At 35.3% G+C, this 20705-nt stretch overlaps 1 protein-coding gene and 2 long non-coding RNA genes across 7 annotated transcripts; all 3 read right to left on the bottom strand.

Moving 5' to 3' along the window:
• Positions 13328-14173, bottom strand: LOC109833561. The gene is made up of 3 exons (XR_002245248.1): positions 14081-14173; positions 13657-13710; positions 13328-13492 (listed from the first exon to the last, which is right to left on the bottom strand). It is a non-coding gene; the product is annotated as an uncharacterized LOC109833561 (long non-coding RNA).
• On the bottom strand, positions 14211-20181 carry LOC109833559 (TBC1 domain family member 22B-like). Of its 5 annotated transcripts, XR_002245246.1 has the most exons (8): positions 16267-16465; positions 16019-16091; positions 15835-15936; positions 15415-15480; positions 14779-14924; positions 14634-14674; positions 14492-14523; positions 14211-14376 (listed from the first exon to the last, which is right to left on the bottom strand). XR_002245246.1 is itself a non-coding variant. In XM_020401278.1 (5 exons), exons 1-5 carry the CDS (start codon positions 19954-19956, stop codon positions 15544-15546), a joined length of 552 nt encoding a protein of 183 aa, XP_020256867.1. In that variant the 5' UTR covers positions 19957-20181; the 3' UTR covers positions 15506-15543. The 5 variants fall into 5 exon arrangements, 2 of the variants coding, with proteins under 2 accessions (XP_020256867.1, XP_020256868.1); XM_020401278.1 differs by lacking the exons at positions 14211-14376; positions 14492-14523; positions 14634-14674; positions 14779-14924; positions 15415-15480 and adding exons at positions 15506-15609; positions 19864-20181 and having other exon boundaries at positions 16019-16104; positions 16267-16471; XR_002245244.1 differs by lacking the exons at positions 14211-14376; positions 14492-14523; positions 14634-14674; ... (3 more) ...; positions 16019-16091; positions 16267-16465 and adding exons at positions 17973-18002; positions 18107-18252; positions 19163-19264; positions 19347-19432; positions 19659-20181.
• Positions 16730-17915, bottom strand: LOC109833560. The gene is made up of 4 exons (XR_002245247.1): positions 17820-17915; positions 17409-17704; positions 17018-17071; positions 16730-16853 (listed from the first exon to the last, which is right to left on the bottom strand). It is a non-coding gene; the product is annotated as an uncharacterized LOC109833560 (long non-coding RNA).

Genomic DNA, 20705 nt, shown 5'->3' with positions numbered 1-20705 from the left:
AATGAATGATGAAAGCGGATTGAATTCTTTATTATCATTAGCCCATATATTTTTTTGTAATTATTTTCCATGCATCTACAATGACAATATATAGTTTGTGAAGACACCGAGCTAGTAATGACAATATCATACAAGAATATGTTCTGTCTAGTATATTCGGGTGTGAAAAATGCTTCAGTACAGTATATCTGTGTAACAATTTTGCTACCAATGTAGAGAGTCAAATATATGTTCAGATTTTGGGAAGTTTTAGCTTCTTATTGTCTGTCAGTCTCTGTGGCCTTTGCTCAAGGTAAAAATAATTTAGAAGGATCGATGTTGGCATTAACTATCTTTCATGGTTTAATGCGATTTTTCATACATTCAACAACAACATCGACAAAATTAACATTTTAAAAAGGCATTATTAATTGCCATAGTAGGAAAGATGCTTCGTTACAAACAATATCTCAGTACTATGATAATGAAATGGTTGATCCATAGCATGGAGGGAGTTTTCAAGTCCAACACATGTCCAACATAAGCACGCTTCATAAGTATTTACACAAAAATTTTGTCGCACACACAGAAATTGGACAGTTAAAGATAAATTTGGATTTTAAGTGTTATCTATTATTTCTTGTTTTGAACATACTTCCTTGTACGTAACAAGATTCTTCTTTAAAAGGTAAATAAATTATTGTCCAAAGAGATTCTTCTTTAAAAGGTAAATAAATTATTGTCCAAAGAGATTCTTCTTTAAAAGGTAAATAAATTATTGTCCAAAGAGGTTCTTTGAATTCATTTTAAGATTCACTTGTAGATTCATCTTTAGAAGGACTAAATGGTAGGAAATAGTGCGAGGTTTAATTTAATGCTCACTTTTAATTTAATTTTTAGAACTCGTGTTTAATTTGATCTATGTAAACAATAATATATATTGACAATAAACTAGCTGTAGGAAATTACACTTAGCGATGAAATAGCATGAAATCAAGTGTATAGACAAAATGTACTCCTACATGAGCATGCTTCATAGGTATCCATGCAACAATTTCTTCATTTACATTTAGGGAAAAAGAGTTAAAAAGATAGGATTGAATTATTATTATTAACTACTATTATATATATTTTTCTCTTTTTGAATATATTTTCATAAGTAAGGTTCTTTAGTGATTCAACAATATTTTTGATTAGTTCAAAAGTCCTTCCGCCTAAAAAGAGGAATGTGGAAGAGGGGAAATATGAAGATGAGAAAGCTTTTCCTCTCAAAAAGAGGAGAAGTGTCCTCTCAGTCAATCAAGAAGAGAGCAAGAAGAAGAAAATCAAGATACGAATAAAAACAGGAGCAGAAGAGAAACCAACAATAACACAACATGATATAGGAATCGAGATATCAAATCCTATAGGCCTCATTGCCATGGCTGCTTCATGGGTAACAGATTCTGAAGTGAACCAAGATATCGTCATGCCACAAGCCTATGCAGTTAGTGAGAAACAAATAATCAGAAAGAAGCCAAGGTTGAAGAATAGGAGGCCAAGAGCTTATAATAATATTTCTCTCTTAGCAACCAATACTGTTGCTGAAGAGCTTCGCAAAGATGATGATGATCTTTATAGCAAAGTGAAGAGGAGAAGAGAAAATAATACTATGAATTCTGTCAAAAGAAGAGACCCAAGGTGCACTCGAGTGAATGGTAAGGGGTGGAGATGCTCGCGGTTGACAAAGGTCGGGTATGCATTATGTGATCATCATTTAGGAAAGCTCGGGAACGTTGCTGACCCAAAGCAGAAACCTGGAAGAAAGGCAAAGACTGGTGATACGATGAAGGACGGGATTAAGATGAAGTTCAGGTCCATGGAGAGTATTCTTGAGAATTCTGATGCCAATCGCAAATGGTAATTAATTAGTACTTGTGCCTCCCATCTTTACTGTTGCAGACTAGGGTTATTGTTCTTCGTGTTATGTTGTTGGTGTTTAGTGATTAATTAGGAAATGTTTGGATGGTCCGTTTCTATTTGGATAACGAACTAATGTAGTATGCAGCTGAGAAGTTCTATACTGAATGACTTTGGTTTTACCTTTTGCTGAATGATTTTGATCTTGTTTGTATGCCTTAACCTTTTATTTGGACTCAAAATAAAAGTTCCTAACTAGGGACAAAAAATATGGGACCAATGGAGGGGACATGTGAGGTGTCCCCTCCCTATTGTATAATGAGCTGGTCATGCTAGCTCATTATGCAATAGGAGAGAGACATCTCATTTGTCCCCTTCAATAGTCTCATTTTGGGTCCCCGTAGTAGCACTCTTTTTAAACACAGATTTCTAAATTGCTAGGCCTAAACTAGACATGCTGCCATATGACCCTAACTTGTAGCTCCTGGTCCCCTAATATCAGGCTTCTGTCAAGATCCTCTTACTACTTTTTTTAATAAAAGGTGCTCAACTTATCAAGCTATTCCTTTATATACCGCATTAAATCCAAGGCATTTTTTGAGAATCTTGCGTATCTAAAACTTTATTGTCTTCGGGTTCAAATTGGATAACAAAAAAAAGTTCATCTTGGTCTGATCCTGACTCCATAAAGCTCACAACTGAAGAGTTTTGATCCAATGACACAGGCCGCCTCATTCTCAGGTCCAATACTGGTTAGGATTAAATTTGAGTCGCGCTAAAAATTGGAAGTGCTTATCTATGGATTGTTTCATATATGCGTTTCATTTCATTTCCTTTCAAAGTGTGAACATCAGTGTTAGGTGGGGGCCACACCCATGCACGGTGTCATGTGGGGGCCACACCCACGCATGCTCGCGGGCGCCGAGTCAGTCCAGCGAGCAAATGCTGAGGCCCAAGTTTCGCATTTTGTTTTGACCGCATCACCAGGCTATAAATACCTGAATAGCTTTTTAGGGTTTTGTGTGGGAAAAACGTATAGGAGAAACGGATGTTCTTGCGGCTGTTTTTGAGAGAGAGAAAAACAGTGAGATGTTGAGGAGAAAAAAAAAGGATTTTACAAGAGAGATGTTAATTTCTTTTGGGTAAAAATCATAGCTTTATTTTTGATACGAGTTTGTAGATTGTACAAGTCGTCGGTGTTCTCCTCATAGTGGAATCTCCCCTCACCCCTCCCGTGGATATAGGCAAGTTTATCGAACCACATAAATCTCGCGTCTTGACTATTTTCTGGTTTTTGCCTATTATTTATAGGTTCCCTCGACAAGTCAGTCCTACAACTGATAAGAGGAAGAGTGTATATTTTACTTTGTTGAGATATTTCACTTTCTATTCTTATTTCCTTTATGAAACGGGAATATAGAGGTTGGCTTGAGCTTTTATGAAAATAAAAGCCAGAGCTTTCACTCGGATAATATCACTTCCGTGGTGTGAGGGCGTGACTCTATGCCCAATAATTGGTATCAGAGCTGTTATTCAGATTGGGAGTGATATAGCTTCTGGTTTGAGGTGGTGCTCGGCAATTTCCTAAGAGAAGTGGATTTATTAATACAAGCGAATGATGACGTCAACTAGCAAAATAATTAAAGTTAGAAAGTACGAGATCAAAAAGTTCAATTAGAAGAATAATTTTTCCTATTGGAGGATGTAGATGAAAAACTTGTTAATTTCACAAAAATTGCACAAGACTTTGGCTGGAAAAGAAAAGAAGCATAAGGATATGTCTAATGAGGATTGGGAGGAGCTGGATTTAGAAACACAGACGTCGATTATCCTTTGCCTTGAAAGGGATGTAGATTTCTTGGTAGATGGAGAGGAAACGGCTGCGGGCGTGTGGTCGAAGTTAGAAAGCACCTTCATAACGAAGAGTCTAACGAACCGGATCTATTTAAAATCCAAATTGTATACTTGCAAGATGGAGGATGGCTCATCAATCCAGGAATGCATCAACAAGTTCGATAGGATAATATCGAATTTGAAGGATATTGATGTGACTGTAGAAGATGAGGATCAGGCTCTTCTACTACTTCTATCTCTACCGAAGTCTTATGAGGACCTGGTACAAAAAATGATGCTTGTGGGAGACAATTTGACAATGGGTGAGACTAGAACGATGCTTCTAGTGGATGACCTTCGAAAGATTGCAACCAGTGACATGACTACTGGTGGTAGCAAAGAACAAACGCATGGATTGTTTGGTAGAGGAAGGAGCAATGAGCGAGGAAAAGGCAAGGGAGAAAGGCAAGGGAAAAAAGTCTAAATCTAAATCAAGACCTCTTACGGGAAGAGTGTGTTTCAAATACGGTGAAGTTGGGCATTTCAAGGTCGACTGTCTAAATAAGAGAGTAGGTGTGAAGAAAAACAACAAGACTGAGAAGAGAGAAGGCAAGGAAGAAGCGAGCTATGTTTCAGAGGAAGGGATTGAGAAGGAATGCTATGTCATCACGGGTGATGATGATATCTCCGGGAAGTGGATTCTTAATTCAGGTTGCTCTTACCACATGTGGCCAAATAGAAAGTGGTTTACTACTTACAGAAGCATTGATGGTAAAACCGTATTGATGGGGTACAACCATGCTTATAAAACGATGGGGCTAGGTAATATCAAGATCAAGATGCATGATGGAGTAGTCCGAACCTTGACAGATGTGAGACATGTTCCCGACTTGCGGAAAAATCTTATCTCAGTTGGTGCATTGGACTCCGATTGTTACAGAGAATGGAGTGAAGAAGGTTATTCAGGGTTCCTTAGTAGTGATGAAAGGTGTTCGTCATGGTAATTTATGTACTCTCTCAGGTACAACGGTGACAAGAGATGTAGCGGTTGGAACTGAAGGAAGTGATGGAGACCCATGTGAGCACTCACGGTTATGACATACACGGCTTAGGCACATGTCAGAGAAGGGTCTAGTTCTGCTTGGTAAGGAGGGTCTGCTAAAGAATATAAAGAAACCTTGCATGGATTTTTGCGAGGATTATGTGTATGGGAAGGCGCATATGGTCCAGTTCTTGAAAAGCAATCATAAGAGCAGAGGTATATTAGACTATGTGCACACAGATGTGTGGGGTCCGGCTCAGATAACTTCTAAGGGTGGTTCCAGGTATTTTGTCTCTTTCATAGATGATCATTCAAGGTATGCTTGGATTTATTTTTTTAAAGCATAAGAATGAGGTATTCGAGACATTTAAGAAGTAGAAGGCGATGGTTGAAAACATGACATGGAAGAAATTAAAGACACTAAGTCTGACTACGGTATAGAATATACAGATTGTGTTTTCAAGGAGTTTTATGATCAGGAGGGTATTGCTAGACACTGGACAGTCAGATCTACGCCACAGCAAAATAGGGTCACGGAGAGGCTGAACTGAACATTGTGGGAGAAAGCAATGAGTATGCGATCATATGCTGGATTGGGTAAGGAATGATGGGCAGAAGCGGTGGCTACGGCTTGTTATATTATGAATCATTCTCCATATTCTACATTGGATGGTGATACACCCTATAGGGTGTGGTCAGGGAAGCATGCAGATTATGAGAGGCTCCGGATTTTCGGGCGTACCGCCTATTATCATGTTAATGAGGGAAAGCTTGACGCAAGGGCCAAGAAGGCTATATTCTTGGGATATGTAAAGGGTGTAAAAGGCTACCATCTTTGGTGTACAGAAGATTCAAAGTTCGTGATAAGTAAGGATGTTACATTTGATAAGAAATCCATGATTGCTAAGGCGCCCAAGGATGATGGTGTTGGGACAGCTAGAACTTCAAAGTCCCAGGTTATTGAGATAGAACCTAAAGACCAACCAGGTTCTATTCATGTTCAAGTGGAAAATCAAGTAGATGATGAGCTTGAGTAGGAGGAGGTTCAGCAACAAAATACACAAGCACTACAACAACAATAACTCTAGGATAGTTTGGCTTCCACTAGGCCAAGGCGGGCATACAAGCAAGTACTGAAGCTGGGGGCTGATCAACTCTTGAAGCACTATGTGTAAGTTTATTTGGTAAAATACGCACTCTCAATGGAGGAAGATGAGCCAGTCTCCTTCAAGGAAGCTATTCAGGATTAGGATAGTGAGAGTTGTTTGGCTACGATGAAGGAGGAGATGGAATCTCTTCAGAAGAAAAAAAAACATGAGAGGTGGTCTCATTGCCCGTAGGAAGAAAAGCTATTGGTTGTAAATGGGTGTATAGGAGAAAGGAAGATCCCGAGCTGGAACAAAGAGAGAGTGTGGATTACAATGAGATATTTTCTTGGGTGGTGAAACACGCTTCTATTCAGGTACTGTTGAGTATTGTTGCTCATGGTGATCTTGAGCTGAAACAACTCGATGTAAAGACATCCTTCTTGCACGGAGACTTAGATGAAGAGATCTATATGCATCAACCTGAGGGCTACAAGGTTGAGGATATCCTTCTTGCACGGAGACTTAGATGAAGAGATCTATATGCATCAACCTGAGGGCTACAAGGTTGAGGATAAGGAGCATCATGTATGTCGCAACCTGAGGGCTACAAGGTTGAGGATAAGGAGCATCATGTATGTCGCTTGAGGAAGTCACTCTATAGACTGAAGCAATCTCCTCGACAGTGGTACAAGCGATTTGACTCCTTCATACTGAAGCATAGGTTTTCCCTAAGCGATTATGATTGTTATGTTTACATTCGAAAGCTTTGTGGATGTGATTATATCTATCTTCTTTTGTATATGGATGACATGCTTATTGCTTCTAAGAGCAGGGTGGAGATAGATAGGCTAAAATCTCAACTTGGTATAGAGTTAGAGATGAAGGACATGGGCGCTACAAGGAAAATACTGGGTATAGAGATTAGAAGAGAGCGGACGAATTGGCGATTGTTCTTGAGTCAGAAAGGCTACATAGAGCGGGTTATCATAAGGTTGGGATACAAAGTGCTAAGTCAGTGGTGACTCCATTGACTCCACACTTCAGGCTTTCAGGTAAACAATCTCCCACTACAGTGGAAGAGAAGGCACACATGGAGTGTGTTCCTTATGCTAGTGTAGTTGGAAGTTTGATGTACGTCATGGTGTGTATATGCCCATATATTTCACAGGCAGTCAGTGTGGTCAGCAGATTCATGGTGAATTCGGGAAAGGCACATTGGAAAGCAGTGAAGTGGGTCCTGAGGTACTTAAAGGGTACCGTTGATACGGGTCTGTATTTTGGTGGAGATACGTGTCAGATTGATGGGTTTTTAACTCAGATCATGCGAGCGATGTATATAGATGGCGATCTACTACTGGTTATGTGTTCAAGATATGTGGAGCTCCAGTTAGTTGGCAATCGATGTTACAGGCTACAGTGGCACTCTCTACTACAGAGGCTGGGTACATGACCATGACAGAGGGAGTGAATGAAGCATTGTGGTTGTGGGGTCTTCTAGACGATTTGGGGATTGAGCAGGAGAACGTGAACTTATGGTGCGATAGTCAGAGTGCGATTCACTTGGTGAAGAATCAAGTTCATCATGCTCGTACTAAGCATATCGATGTCAGGTATCATTTCGTGTGGGATGTCATAGAGGAAGGCGATATTTCTCTCATGAAGGTGCATACGAATGAGAATCCCACGGACATGTTAACCAAGGTGGACATAGGCAGCAAGTTCCAACATTGCTTGGACTTGCTTCATATCAGCCCGTGTTGATTTACCTAAGTAAGCATAGCCCGTTGGGGTTGTGATGGGATGAGGTGGAGACTATATGGAGAACAAATCCTGAACTACAGTTAGCTTGATCCTAGTGGAGGGTACGTAGGCAGACGTGGTAAAATGGCGCAGCTGGTTTTAGTCTGGTTTGTGTTCGCGGTGTTCTTCTGGTGTTCATCCAAAATTTAAGGTTATCAAATAATGTACGAGGTGGAGAATTGTGAATAGCGGTGTTACGTGGGGACCACAACCACATGCGGTGTCATGTGGGGGTCACACCCACGCGTGCTCGTGGGCGCCGAGTCAATCCAGCGGGCAAATGCTGAGGCCCAAGTTTCGCATTTTGTTTTGACCGCATTACTAGGCTATAAATACCCGAATAGCTTCCTAGGGTTTTGTGTGGGAAAAACGCAGAGGAGAAACGGGTGTTCTTGCGGCTATTTTTGAGAGAAAAAACAGTGAGATCTTGAGGAGAAAAAAAAGTGATTTTACAAGAGAGAGGTCAATTTCTTTAGGGTAAAAATTATAGCTTTATTTTTGAGACGAGCTTGTGAATTGTACAAGTCGTCGGTATTCTCCTCATAGTGGAATCTCCCCTCACCCCTCCCGTGGACGTAGGCAAGTTTGTCGAACCACGTAAATCTCGCGTCTTTACTGTTTTCTGTTTTTGGCTATTGTTTGTAGGTTCCCTCGACAAGTCAGACCTAGAACTAATGAGAGGAAGAGTGTATATTTTACTTTATTGAGATATTTTACTTTCTATTTTTATTTCCTTTGTGAAACGGGAATATAGAGGTTAGCTTGAGCTTTTGTGAAAATAAAAGTCAGGGCTTTCTCTCGGGTAATATCGTTTCCGCGGCGTGAGAGCGTGACTCTGCGCCCAACTCAAAGGAGCCTTCAGAATCGATCCTTGTCAAGTGGGCTACCAATTGGGATTCTGCTCGGTGCATGACGATGGCATCTAGAGCTCGATACATGATTTGTCGGTCACCAGATATTTTATATGCTGAGCGTGATATCCTTTTATTGATGAGCCAAAGTCTCAGTAGTAAAACGGGAAGCGCAGTCAGGATGAAACTACTATTTTGCTTTATAGCCCTTTCCGAACTCACAACCGCAGGAGAAGCTTAACACCAGTTTATCAAACGAAACATCCCTCCAGCATCAACCAATATATGCCCTAAAAATCATCTCCGAAACTACTCCACCAAAATACAATTAAGCGTTCAATTAAAGAGAACCGCTGCAACATGAGAGCCAAGATTGTCACATCTTAGGCCTACCAGCCCGTTGGCAGTGTAAGCCATGGGATTCAATGAGTGCAGCGTGTTCTTTGGCTAACCAACCTCCATAGATGGTTAGCCATCGCTACACTTACGACTTTAGCTTTACCTATTTAAACCTTTCATGGCTTCTAAATGCGGGACTATCTTTGGGGCATCACAATCACCCCATCATACACATGTAATGTCCGCGGCATGATGAATTGGTTCGCCCCAGTATCCCCACCAGACAATATGGTTTCTAGAGGTGGTCCCCACTGTGCTTACACGGTGTAGCACTTAATCTCGCATAACGTTCAGGATGTGTTTGACAACTATCCTTAAATTAGGTCAAAACCAAATTCGTCCCCTTTTTAAACTAAACTAGTTTTGTTTTGGAATAGGGAGACGTTTAAAAAAAAATCAGTTTAGAGACCAAATTTGGCCTTAGAAAATCTAAGCTAGACTTGGACCAATTTACCCAAACAGATTTTTGCCAAACAGATCTTTAGTTCTACTAGTATAGTGCACGTGCGTTGCACGTGTATTTAATTTTACGTTTAATTTTTGTGATGATACTTTTTTGTGTGTGTGAACTATCCTTTGAAATGATCATCATGAGTAATTTTAGAAAACTCAAATACAAAAAAGCACTAATCATTTGATGTTTGCTAAGAAAATTTTTAGGGATAGCAAGTTTAATGGATAATCATGATGCTCATTTAAAGATATATAATCACGCTGCACGTGGACATAAGTATAAAAGTAATTTTTATATCAAAATAAAAATAAATAAGCTTTTATGTGTGTTGCATGTGAATTGGAAGTCTAATACATTAAACTTATTATCGCAATTAATGTCTATTAGCACATGTTTAAATAAGTATATAATCACATGTTTAAATAAGTATATAATCAGCAAAGATTACTACATCCACCATCAAAATCTAAGCTTTTATGTGTGTTGCATGTGAATTGGAAGGCACTGGAAGTCTAATACATTAAACTTATTATCGCAATTAATGTCTATTAGCACATGTTTAAATAAGTAACCTACATACTATTCACTTAACTTATGTATGTAATCAGCAAAGATTACTCCATCCACCATCAAAATTTACCCGAACAACAACAATAATATCTCATTATATCATTTCATTCATTTTTTTCATCTATATTTATTTTACTGGTTAGTTTTTTAATTACTCATTATTCATGAAGGATACGATGGATTAAATATTGAAAATTTCAAACTCAATCAAGTGCAAATTTTTGACTAAATTTAGTTGTCAAAATTCACTTAAAAATAATGAGAAAAAATATTTATTATGGAGAATGTGCTATATATATAGTTTACATGACCCAAAAAATAAGGAAAAATAAAGTTCTATCATATATATTTCAACGTTTTCTTTTGTTTAGTATATTAATTTATAACATACCAATCATTAAATATCACACACTATGTTAAAATTTTACAAAATGGATTTTCAAGTAATATATAGTTAGTGGAACGCTTGCAATCTCTTATTAAGAAAATGAGTTAATAATGTAAATGAATTTGTAAGTCAAGTGTTTTTAATCCCATCATTCCTACATTGGGATTTTAGGATACATCAAAAAGGCATTTGACATATATCTACATTGCACACATTCAACAAAGTATATGCATTCCATACAGATATTCCTATATATATAATTTTCACATTGTTGTCAATAAATAGTTATTTACTGCTTGCAAGTTACTTGACATTAAGAACTATTATGTGAATTTACTTTGTGCCCGATAAACTCCGCTCCATTTATCCAAAGGAAGTTAAAAACACAATCAATACTCCTTGCTCCTTAACAATAACATGCGGGATATGTTTGACTGATGAAATTAGGTCAATTTATAGGAATCACATGACCTTTAAGTTCTAAACTGAAATTTTCATTTGTAATCATGCATCATTGATAGGTGTAAATGAGTGTAACGGTAGTGGAAATAATTTTCAAAATAATAAATGTATGTCCTCAATTTTTTATAAGTGCTATTTATATAAGTGTTAATGTATCGAGAAACTCGTCTGTAGATAAAAATATAGATGAAAATAAAATATGAACTATGGCAAATGTAATCAAGAAGCTCCCAACTTGAAATATTAATAGTAAAAGAAAATTGGATATTTATTTAACATCAAATAAACTAACGTAATTGGATACTAATGGTCACTCATTTAAAAAAAAATTATATAACTTACAAAAACCATTGAAAATTGGATAATGAACATCGATCTCTCCTTCTCTCCCTCAACCTTCACGAGTGCATCTTAATAGAAAATCATGTAGTTACCTTTTTACTATCTACATGTTTTTACGTAACCATCTAACACTATTTTTGAAAGCTATAAGTAAATTATAATAATAGTATAAACTATGATTACCTTTTTACTAACCTGTGATGATTGTCTTTTCTTCCCTTCCTCAACATTTTTCTCCAAGTTCTATTTTCTATTTGATGCGGGATATGTTTGACTGATGAAATTAGGTCAATTTATAGGAATCACATGACCTTTAAGTTCTAAACTGAAATTTTCATTTGTAATCATGCATCATTGATAGGTGTAAATGAGTGTAACGGTAGTGGGAATAATTTTCAAAATAATAAATGTATGTCCTCAATTTTTTATAAGTGCTATTTATATAAGTGTTAATGTATCGAGAAACTCGTCTGTAGATAAAAATATAGATGAAAATAAAATATGAACTATGGCAAATGTAATCAAGAAGCTCCCAACTTGAAATATTAATAGTAAAAGAAAATTGGTACTAATGGTCACTCATTAAAAAAATTATATTACTTACAAAAACCATTGAAAATTGGATAATGAACATCGATCTCTCCTTCTCTCCCTCAACCTTCACGAGTGCATCTTAATGGAAAATCATGTAGTTACCTTTTTACTATCTACATGTTTTTACGTAACCATCTAACACTATTTTTGAAAGCTATAAGTAAATTATAATAATAGTATAAACTATGATTACCTTTTTACTAACCTGTGATGATTGTCTTTTCTTCCCTTCCTCAACATTTTTTCTCCAAGTTCTATTTTCTATTTGATGCGGGATATGTTTGACTGATGAAATTAGGTCAATTTATAGGAATCACATGACCTTTAAGTTCTAAACTGAAATTTTCATTTGTAATCATGCATCATTGATAGGTGTAAATGAGTGTAACGGTAGTGGAAATAATTTTCAAAATAATAAATGTATGTCCTCAATTTTTTATAAGTGAAGAACGAAAAGGCTAGAGACAATTTGTACCTTTATCCTAATGATGACATTAATATTGGATTAGTGGAGGGGTTACAAAAATTAGAAGTTAATATTAGTGGACAATTAATAGGAGAGTTATGACATTATTAGAATGTATGCATATATATGTATGTGTTTATATGTCAAACATAATTGGATACTAATGGTCACTCATTAAAAAAATTATATTACTTACAAAAACCATTGAAAATTGGATAATGAACATCGATCTCTCCTTCTCTCCCTCAACCTTCACGAGTGCATCTTAATGGAAAATCATGTAGTTACCTTTTTACTATCTACATGTTTTTACGTAACCATCTAACACTATTTTTGAAAGCTATAAGTAAATTATAATAATAGTATAAACTATGATTACCTTTTTACTAACCTGTAATGATTGTCTTTTCTTCCCTTCCTCAACATTTTTCTCCAAGTTCTATTTTCTATTTGATGCAGGATATGTTTGACTGATGAAATTAGGTCAATTTATAGGAATCACATGACCTTTAAGTTCTAAACTGAAATTTTCATTTGTAATCATGCATCATTGATAGGTGTAAATGAGTGTAACGGTAGTGGAAATAATTTTCAAAATAATAAATGTATGTCCTCAATTTTTTATAAGTGAAGAACGAAAAGGCTAGAAACAATTTGTACCTTTATCATAATGATGACATTAATATTGGATTAGTGGAGGGGTTACAAAAATTAGAAGTTAATATTAGTGGACAATTAATAGGAGAGTTATGACATTATTAGAATGTATGCATATATATGTATGTGTTTATATGTATGGATGAGGTTACAAAAATTAGAAGTTAATATTAATGGACAATTAATAGGAGAGTTATGACATTATTAGAATGTATGCATATATATTTATATGTTTATATGTATGGATGCATGTGTTTTATGTATGTATGTATATGGTTTGGAGGGCATTTTTGGAAGAAATGTTTTAACATGCCAATCCACTTTTATAATAGTACTAGTTGGATTGCACGTGCAATGCACGTGGTAAAGTTTTTATTTTTTTTTAATTTATAATTTTTTTTATAAAATTATGGAATTTAAGTAATGGATAAAACATATAGACATAATCAAAACATTAAACATTTGAACAATTAAATTACAATTATTTATTGAAAAGTGATGATTAGACATGTCAGATCCTTGGATATTCTTGCCGACCAACGACTTGTGCTACTTGTGCCAATGCCCAAGCATACGCTACGCAGAAACATACGCTACGCAGATTAATACACAGGATGCTGTGGTAAAATCCAGAATCAACACCCTTCAACCCTGGAGCCCTATGATGCCTGGAAATGACGAAAAAACGTACGGAACACAAGTGAGGAACATTTACATATAGGTAAATGCTTAATTATACATCATTAAGTTCAAAGTAAATGCAAGGGAGAAGAGACACGAGAAAATTTAACAAGAAGGTTACAAACTCAATACGTATATTAGAAAATCTCACCACATGCAATTCTTTATCCTGCATTTCCTGTTTCTTTTCTCAGCTCATGTCTACCTGTAAACATATAAAATCATCTTTGTTAGACTACAACAGCTAACAGGAGAATAACTATTTCTGATGCAATTCCATTAGATTTTTTTAATGTTTCAAAATTCGCAATCCTTTAATTCGCGACCATCTTTAATACAATTGAGAACATGTGTCAACTTCCCCATGTTTTATATTGTGAGTGCATCTAGCACAAATGATCTAGATAGGGTGGGGAATAATCCCTTGGATATTAATGCCTGAATTTTAATTAAATAAGGGCCTCACACTTCCGTAAAAAGGGAGATAATTGGACAATTTCACCATCATTATTATTAGGGTTAATTGATTTTTAAAAGAAGTTGGAAGGGGGGGGGTGTACGCTCAGGAGTCTTACCGTACTTTGGCCAATAGCACAGGGAGTCTATCAACACCAATAGAGCTAAAGGGGATCTATCTGCAGTTAGGTGACATTACAGGAGGTTTATTCGCAACCAGCCCTTGTTATAAGCATGACCAGCAATAAATGTCAACCCTTACCAGCTTCGTACATAACTTACTCAATATATAGCAATAAATTAATGATTAATGCGAATTAATCAATAGTGTTAATTTTCCCCTTCCAAGATCATCAGGATCAGCATGCACAACAATAGCCCTTCCAAAGACCGAGTGCGATCCTGACAGCTTAATCTGCAAAGATAAAAATGTGTATCCTTCATATAAATATGAAAAGGTTAACAAACCTCATATAGAATCTGAAGAAGTTAGAAGGAATGCAAGCAAACAAAAAAAAAACATAGCTGACCTGCTTGTCAACAATATTAAACTCAACATTCCCTGAAACAGCGAAAGAACCAATAATCACTTTTATCAATTGAACTTTTTGTTCTTTGCAACATACAAGATAGACAACTTAATTTTCTCTCAGATCATGATAAGCATTTTACCAAGATCCAGTTCGCATCATGTTAGCTTAAAATAACCTTTCCTGCAAAGCAAATCAATGAGATCAAACATAACATTAGGTAAAAGAGGGGAAAGAAAACAGAAGTTAATTTTTTTCCTCCATACAGAAAAATTTGAATGAAGTACCTTGATAGCAGCAACATCAGCTGCTGGAGGCTTCAGGTCCAATGAAATACCTAAGTAGAACATGTCCTTAGCATGAATATTAAGGCTCTTGTGAATCTTCCCTTCAACGTGTAGATGCTGCTCTTACATGGGGTGAAGTCCTTAACCTGCTCCAAATGATTCAATGTCCTATATAAATATCATAAGACAAAGGTCCAATATAACAAATAACTAATATATGTTTGGATTTTTTTTTGCTAATTAACTAAAGTAATAAATGTTTAGGTAAATTACTTTTAAACATTTGCACTTTCAATATTAAGTTTTTTACTGGTAAATCATGTTCCGGAATGCATTAAAAATAGTAACAACAAAATAAATGAATACATTTATGACAATCAAATTCCAATTTTACTAATTTGGTACACAGTGATCAATTTTATTGAAAAAATAATATTTAATGGTTAGATGTACTCATAGTTTGTCCAAATATTATCTAAATTATCAAACAAATATTTGCACTGGATATCAATCGGAAACTGTCCATGTGTAAGTCCTATATATTTTAATCTACAAGCTCCATAGAAGCCTCAAGTATTTTTGAGTGGTACTGGATCCCATCAAAATGTTAAAATGCAATTTGCTTAGAGTATTCACATTGTAAATGTTGCCGGGAAATGACATCCTTGAAGCCAATCGTCTTCATATTCAAGCTCAAGCCATCTAACAAATCATAAACAAACCCACAATCATCATTAGCATCACCCCCAGAGACAAACCTATTTATCAATTTACAAACTTCAACACAGCTCTCTCTTGCAAGATAGTACAGAAAATGGTGCTTGAATAATCCTGCATCAATAAGCATCAGTACTTCAATAAGTAGACTGCTAAAAATACATATTGTCGTTTCTGTATAATTTTCCTCTTTGATTGTTATGCGGTTAGAGCATGTAAAATACATATTGAAAGAATGAATTTTATTTTTTTTGGCATATATAAGCGTAATACACAATTTGTTAAACATAGTTATTTGTCATTCTCAGAGAAAACAAGAACAGGGTCTGGCTAACTCACTGTCAACAGAAAACTGGCAGATATGTACACGAGAAACTCTGGTAATGCATCCCCTTCAGCAAGGTATGTATCCCACAAACGCGTAACAAGATGAAATGGGATCTGCAGAGATAACGAAGTAAAACTTAGTTACTGTCACTGTAATTACAGGATTTTAATAATGAAATTTACTAAAAAAACCAACCTCACGTATCAAGAGACAATTGAACCAACGAAAAGCAAACTGAAGAAACTCGAGGCCTTGGTCCTCCATATGTCTTGAAACAGGTTCTTGTGAAGATAAAATTTAAATATCAACCACTATAACAGGAAATATACTATAACAGGAAATATACTAAACATGATAAGATAAATTATCAAAGTGGAGCAAAGAGTTCTTAAGAAATAACATCAAGTACCTAATAAATCTATCAGTTAAGTGGAAAAAATTACCATATATTCGCCGAACCAGTTTCTTCAATTTGAAGACAAGTCGTTGAATTCCTGGCTGAGCAAATTTGTATTGATCTTGCATACCATCAAGCAATTTTGAAAGACACCAATAGCAGTCGGCTTCTATGTTAGATATATTTTCTGGAGAAAGAGACAACATCGACCAGTTATCCATGCCGCCTTCAAGATGCTTCGATAAAAATACCATGAGAAATGGTGTGACAAGATCATTAATTACTAGTTGGATTGCACGTGCAATGCACGTGGTAAAGTTTTTATGTTTTTTTTTTAAATTTATAATTTTTTTTATAATTTTTTTTATAAAATTATGGAATTTAAGTAATGGATAAAACATATAGACATAATCGAAACATTCAACATTTGAACAATTAAATTACAATTATTTATTGAAAAGTGATGATTAGACATGTCAGATCCTTGGATATTCTTGCAGACCAACGACTTGTGCTACTTGTGCCAATGCCCAAGCATACGCTACGCAGAAACATACGCTACGCAGATTAATACACAGGATGCTGTGGTAAAATCCAGAATCAACACCCTTCAACCCTGGAGCCCTATGATGCCTGGAAATGACGAAAAAACGTACGGAACACAAGTGAGGAACATTTACATATAGGTAAATGCTTAATTATACATCATTAAGTTCAAAGTAAATTCAAGGGAGAAGAGACACGAGAAAATTTAACAAGAAGGTTACAAACTCAATACGTATATTAGAAAATCTCACCACATGCAATTCTTTATCCTGCATTTCCTGTTTCTTTTCTCAGCTCATGTCTACCTGTAAACATATAAAATCATCTTTGTTAGACTACAACAGCTAACAGGAGAATAACTATTTCAAAATTCGCAATCCTTTAATTCACGACCATCTTTACTACAATTGAGAACATGTGCCAACTTCCCCATGTTTTCTATTGTGAGTGCATCTAGCACAAATGATCTAGATAGGGTGGGGAATAATCCCTTGGATATTAATGCCTGAATTTTAATTAAATAAGGGCCTCACACTTCCGTAAAAAGGGAGATAATTGGACAATTTCACCATCATTATTATTAGGGTTAATTGATTTTTAAAAGAAGTTGGAAGGGGGGGGGTGTACGCTCAGGAGTCTTACCGTACTTTGGCCAATAGCACAGGGAGTCTATCAACACCAATAGAGCTAAAGGGGATCTATCTGCAGTTAGGTGACATTACAGGAGGTTTATTCGCAACCAGCCCTTGTTATAAGCATGACCACTTCTAAATGTCATCCCTTACCAGCTTCGTACATAACTTACTCAATATATAGCAATAAATTAATGATTAATGCGAATTAATCAATAGTGTTAATTTTCCCCTTCCAAGATCATCAGGATCAGCATGCACAACAATAGCCCTTCCAAAGACCGAGTGCGATCCTGACAGCTTAATCTGCAAAGATAAAAATGTGTATCCTTCATATAAATATGAAAAGGTTAACAAACCTCATATAGAATCTGAAGAAGTTAGAAGGAATGCAAGCAAACAAAAAAAAAACATAGCTGACCTGCTTGTCAACAATATTAAACTCAACATTCCCTGAAACAGCGAAAGAACCAATAATCACTTTTATCAATTGAACTTTTTGTTCTTTGCAACATACAAGATAGACAACTTAATTTTCTCTCAGATCATGATAAGCATTTTACCAAGATACAGTTCGCATCATGTTAGCTTAAAATAACCTTTCCTGCAAAGCAAATCAATGAGATCAAACATAACATTAGGTAAAAGAGGGGAAAGAAAACAGAAGTTAATTTTTTTCCTCCATACAGAAAAATTTGAATGAAGTACCTTGATAGCAGCAACATCAGCTGCTGGAGGCTTCAGGTCCAATGAAATACCTAAGTAGAACATGTCCTTAGCATGAATATTAAGGCTCTTGTGAATCTTCCCTTCAACGTGTAGATGCTGCTCTTACATGGGGTGAAGTCCTTAACCTGCTCCAAATGATTCAATGTCCTATATAAATATCATAAGACAAAGGTCCAATATAACAAATAACTAATATATGTTTGGATTTTTTTTTGCTAATTAACTAAAGTAATAAATGTTTAGGTAAATTACTTTTAAACATTTGCACTTTCAATATTAAGTTTTTTACTGGTAAATCATGTTCCGGAATGCATTAAAAATAGTAACAACAAAATAAATGAATACATTTATGACAATCAAATTCCAATTTTACTAATTTGGTACACAGTGATCAATTTTATTGAAAAAATAATATTTAATGGTTAGATGTACTCATAGTTTGTCCAAATATTATCTAAATTATCAAACAAATATTTGCACTGGATATCAATCGGAAACTGTCCATGTGTAAGTCCTATATATTTTAATCTACAAGCTCCATAGAAGCCTCAAGTATTTTTGAGTGGTACTGGATCCCATCAAAATGTTAAAATGCAATTTGCTTAGAGTATTCACATTGTAAATGTTGCCGGGAAATGACATCCTTGAAGCCAATCGTCTTCATATTCAAGCTCAAGCCATCTAACAAATCATAAACAAACCCACAATCATCATTAGCATCACCCCCAGAGACAAACCTATTTATCAATTTACATACTTCAACACAGCTCTCTCTTGCAAGATAATATAGAAAATGGTGCTTGAATAATCCTGCATCAATAAGCATCAGTACTTCAATAAGTAGACTGCTAAAAATACATATTGTCGTTTCTGTATAATTTTCCTCTTTGATTGTTATGCGGTTAGAGCATGTAAAATACATATTGAAAGAATGAATTTTATTTTTTTTGGCATATATAAGCGTAATACACAATTTGTTAAACATAGTTATTTGTCATTCTCAGAGAAAACAAGAACAGGGTCTGGCTAACTCACTGTCAACAGAAAACTGGCAGATATGTACACGAGAAACTCTGGTAATGCATCCCCTTCAGCAAGGTATGTATCCCACAAACGCGTAACAAGATGAAATGGGATCTGCAGAGATAACGAAGTAAAACTTAGTTACTGTCACTGTAATTACAGGATTTTAATAATGAAATTTACTAAAAAAACCAACCTCACGTATCAAGAGACAATTGAACCAACGAAAAGCAAACTGAAGAAACTCGAGGCCTTGGTCCTCCATATGTCTTGAAACAGGTTCTTGTGAAGATAAAATTTAAATATCAACCACTATAACAGGAAATATACTATAACAGAAAATATACTAAACATGATAAAATTTAAATATCAACCACTATAACAGGAAATATACTATAACAGGAAATATACTAAACATGATAAGATAAATTATAAAAGTGGAGCAAAGAGTTCTTAAGAATTAACATCAAGTACCTAATAAATCTATCAGTTAAGTGGAAAAAATTACCATATATTCGCCGAACCAGTTTCTTCAATTTGAAGACAAGTCGTTGAATTCCTGGCTGAGCAAATTTGTATTGATCTTGCATACCATCAAGCAATTTTGAAAGACACCAATAGCAGTCGGCTTCTATGTTAGATATATTTTCTGGAGAAAGAGAGAACATCGACCAGTTATCCATGCCGCCTTCAAGATGCTTCGATAAAAATACCATGAGAAATGGTGTGACAAGATCATTAATTCCTTGAACATATCTGCTTGCCGGATGCCAAATAGCCCTGAAAACAAATTCCTGAGACATCATTCATCAAGAAAAAGTACGAATTAATCTATGCAAACCTCCATGGTCATATTCTCGCTATTGCGCTCCACAAAACAAATCAATCTTACGTTTTCCCTTGCTATTAGTACTACTGCCAGCAATATCATTCCTTTTCCTCTTTCTACTATTATCAATGACCTTCTGAATGTAAGTTGTCTTCTGATCAACATTCAACTGATTATATTTGGTGTTTCTACTCTCATGTATTAGAATTTGTTCTTCTGTTAAAAATATTGAAATACACTATTAATAAACATAAATACACATAAAGCAATAATAATATATATTTTTGTTGAATTCAAACCTTGGTTTGAAGTCATTTGGAAGAAGATACTCTTATGCAAATGCACAGTGATTATGCAATCCAATAAGTAGAATGTAAATTTCTACAAGGAAAAGAAAATTTAATGCGTTAATTCATTGATTTTATTTAACATAACTATAGCAGTGAATATAATTTGAGAGAATAAGTATTTATATGATGTTCAATAGTATTTAAGGTTTTTTTTTTTTTGAGAAATTTGGTACACTATATCTCATATGCTAAAGAGAAAAGGAAGAAAGTTGCTTCACTCACCTGAATCACCGACAAATTTAGAAATGTTTTAAAAAAAAAGAAAATCCAACCAAGTAGAATATCTGCATTAATATGAAAAAATGTTAATTATTTAATCTAGACGTAAAAGTGTATTACAAAAGTGCACATCATTTCACACAATGTTTTAAAAAGA

Source organism: Asparagus officinalis, chromosome 3 (genome assembly GCF_001876935.1).
Source record: "Asparagus officinalis chromosome 3, Aspof.V1, whole genome shotgun sequence".
Lineage (NCBI taxonomy): Eukaryota > Viridiplantae > Streptophyta > Magnoliopsida > Asparagales > Asparagaceae > Asparagus > Asparagus officinalis.
Note: the sequence above shows the minus strand (reverse complement) of the source record. Positions and strands in the feature narration are given on the sequence as shown.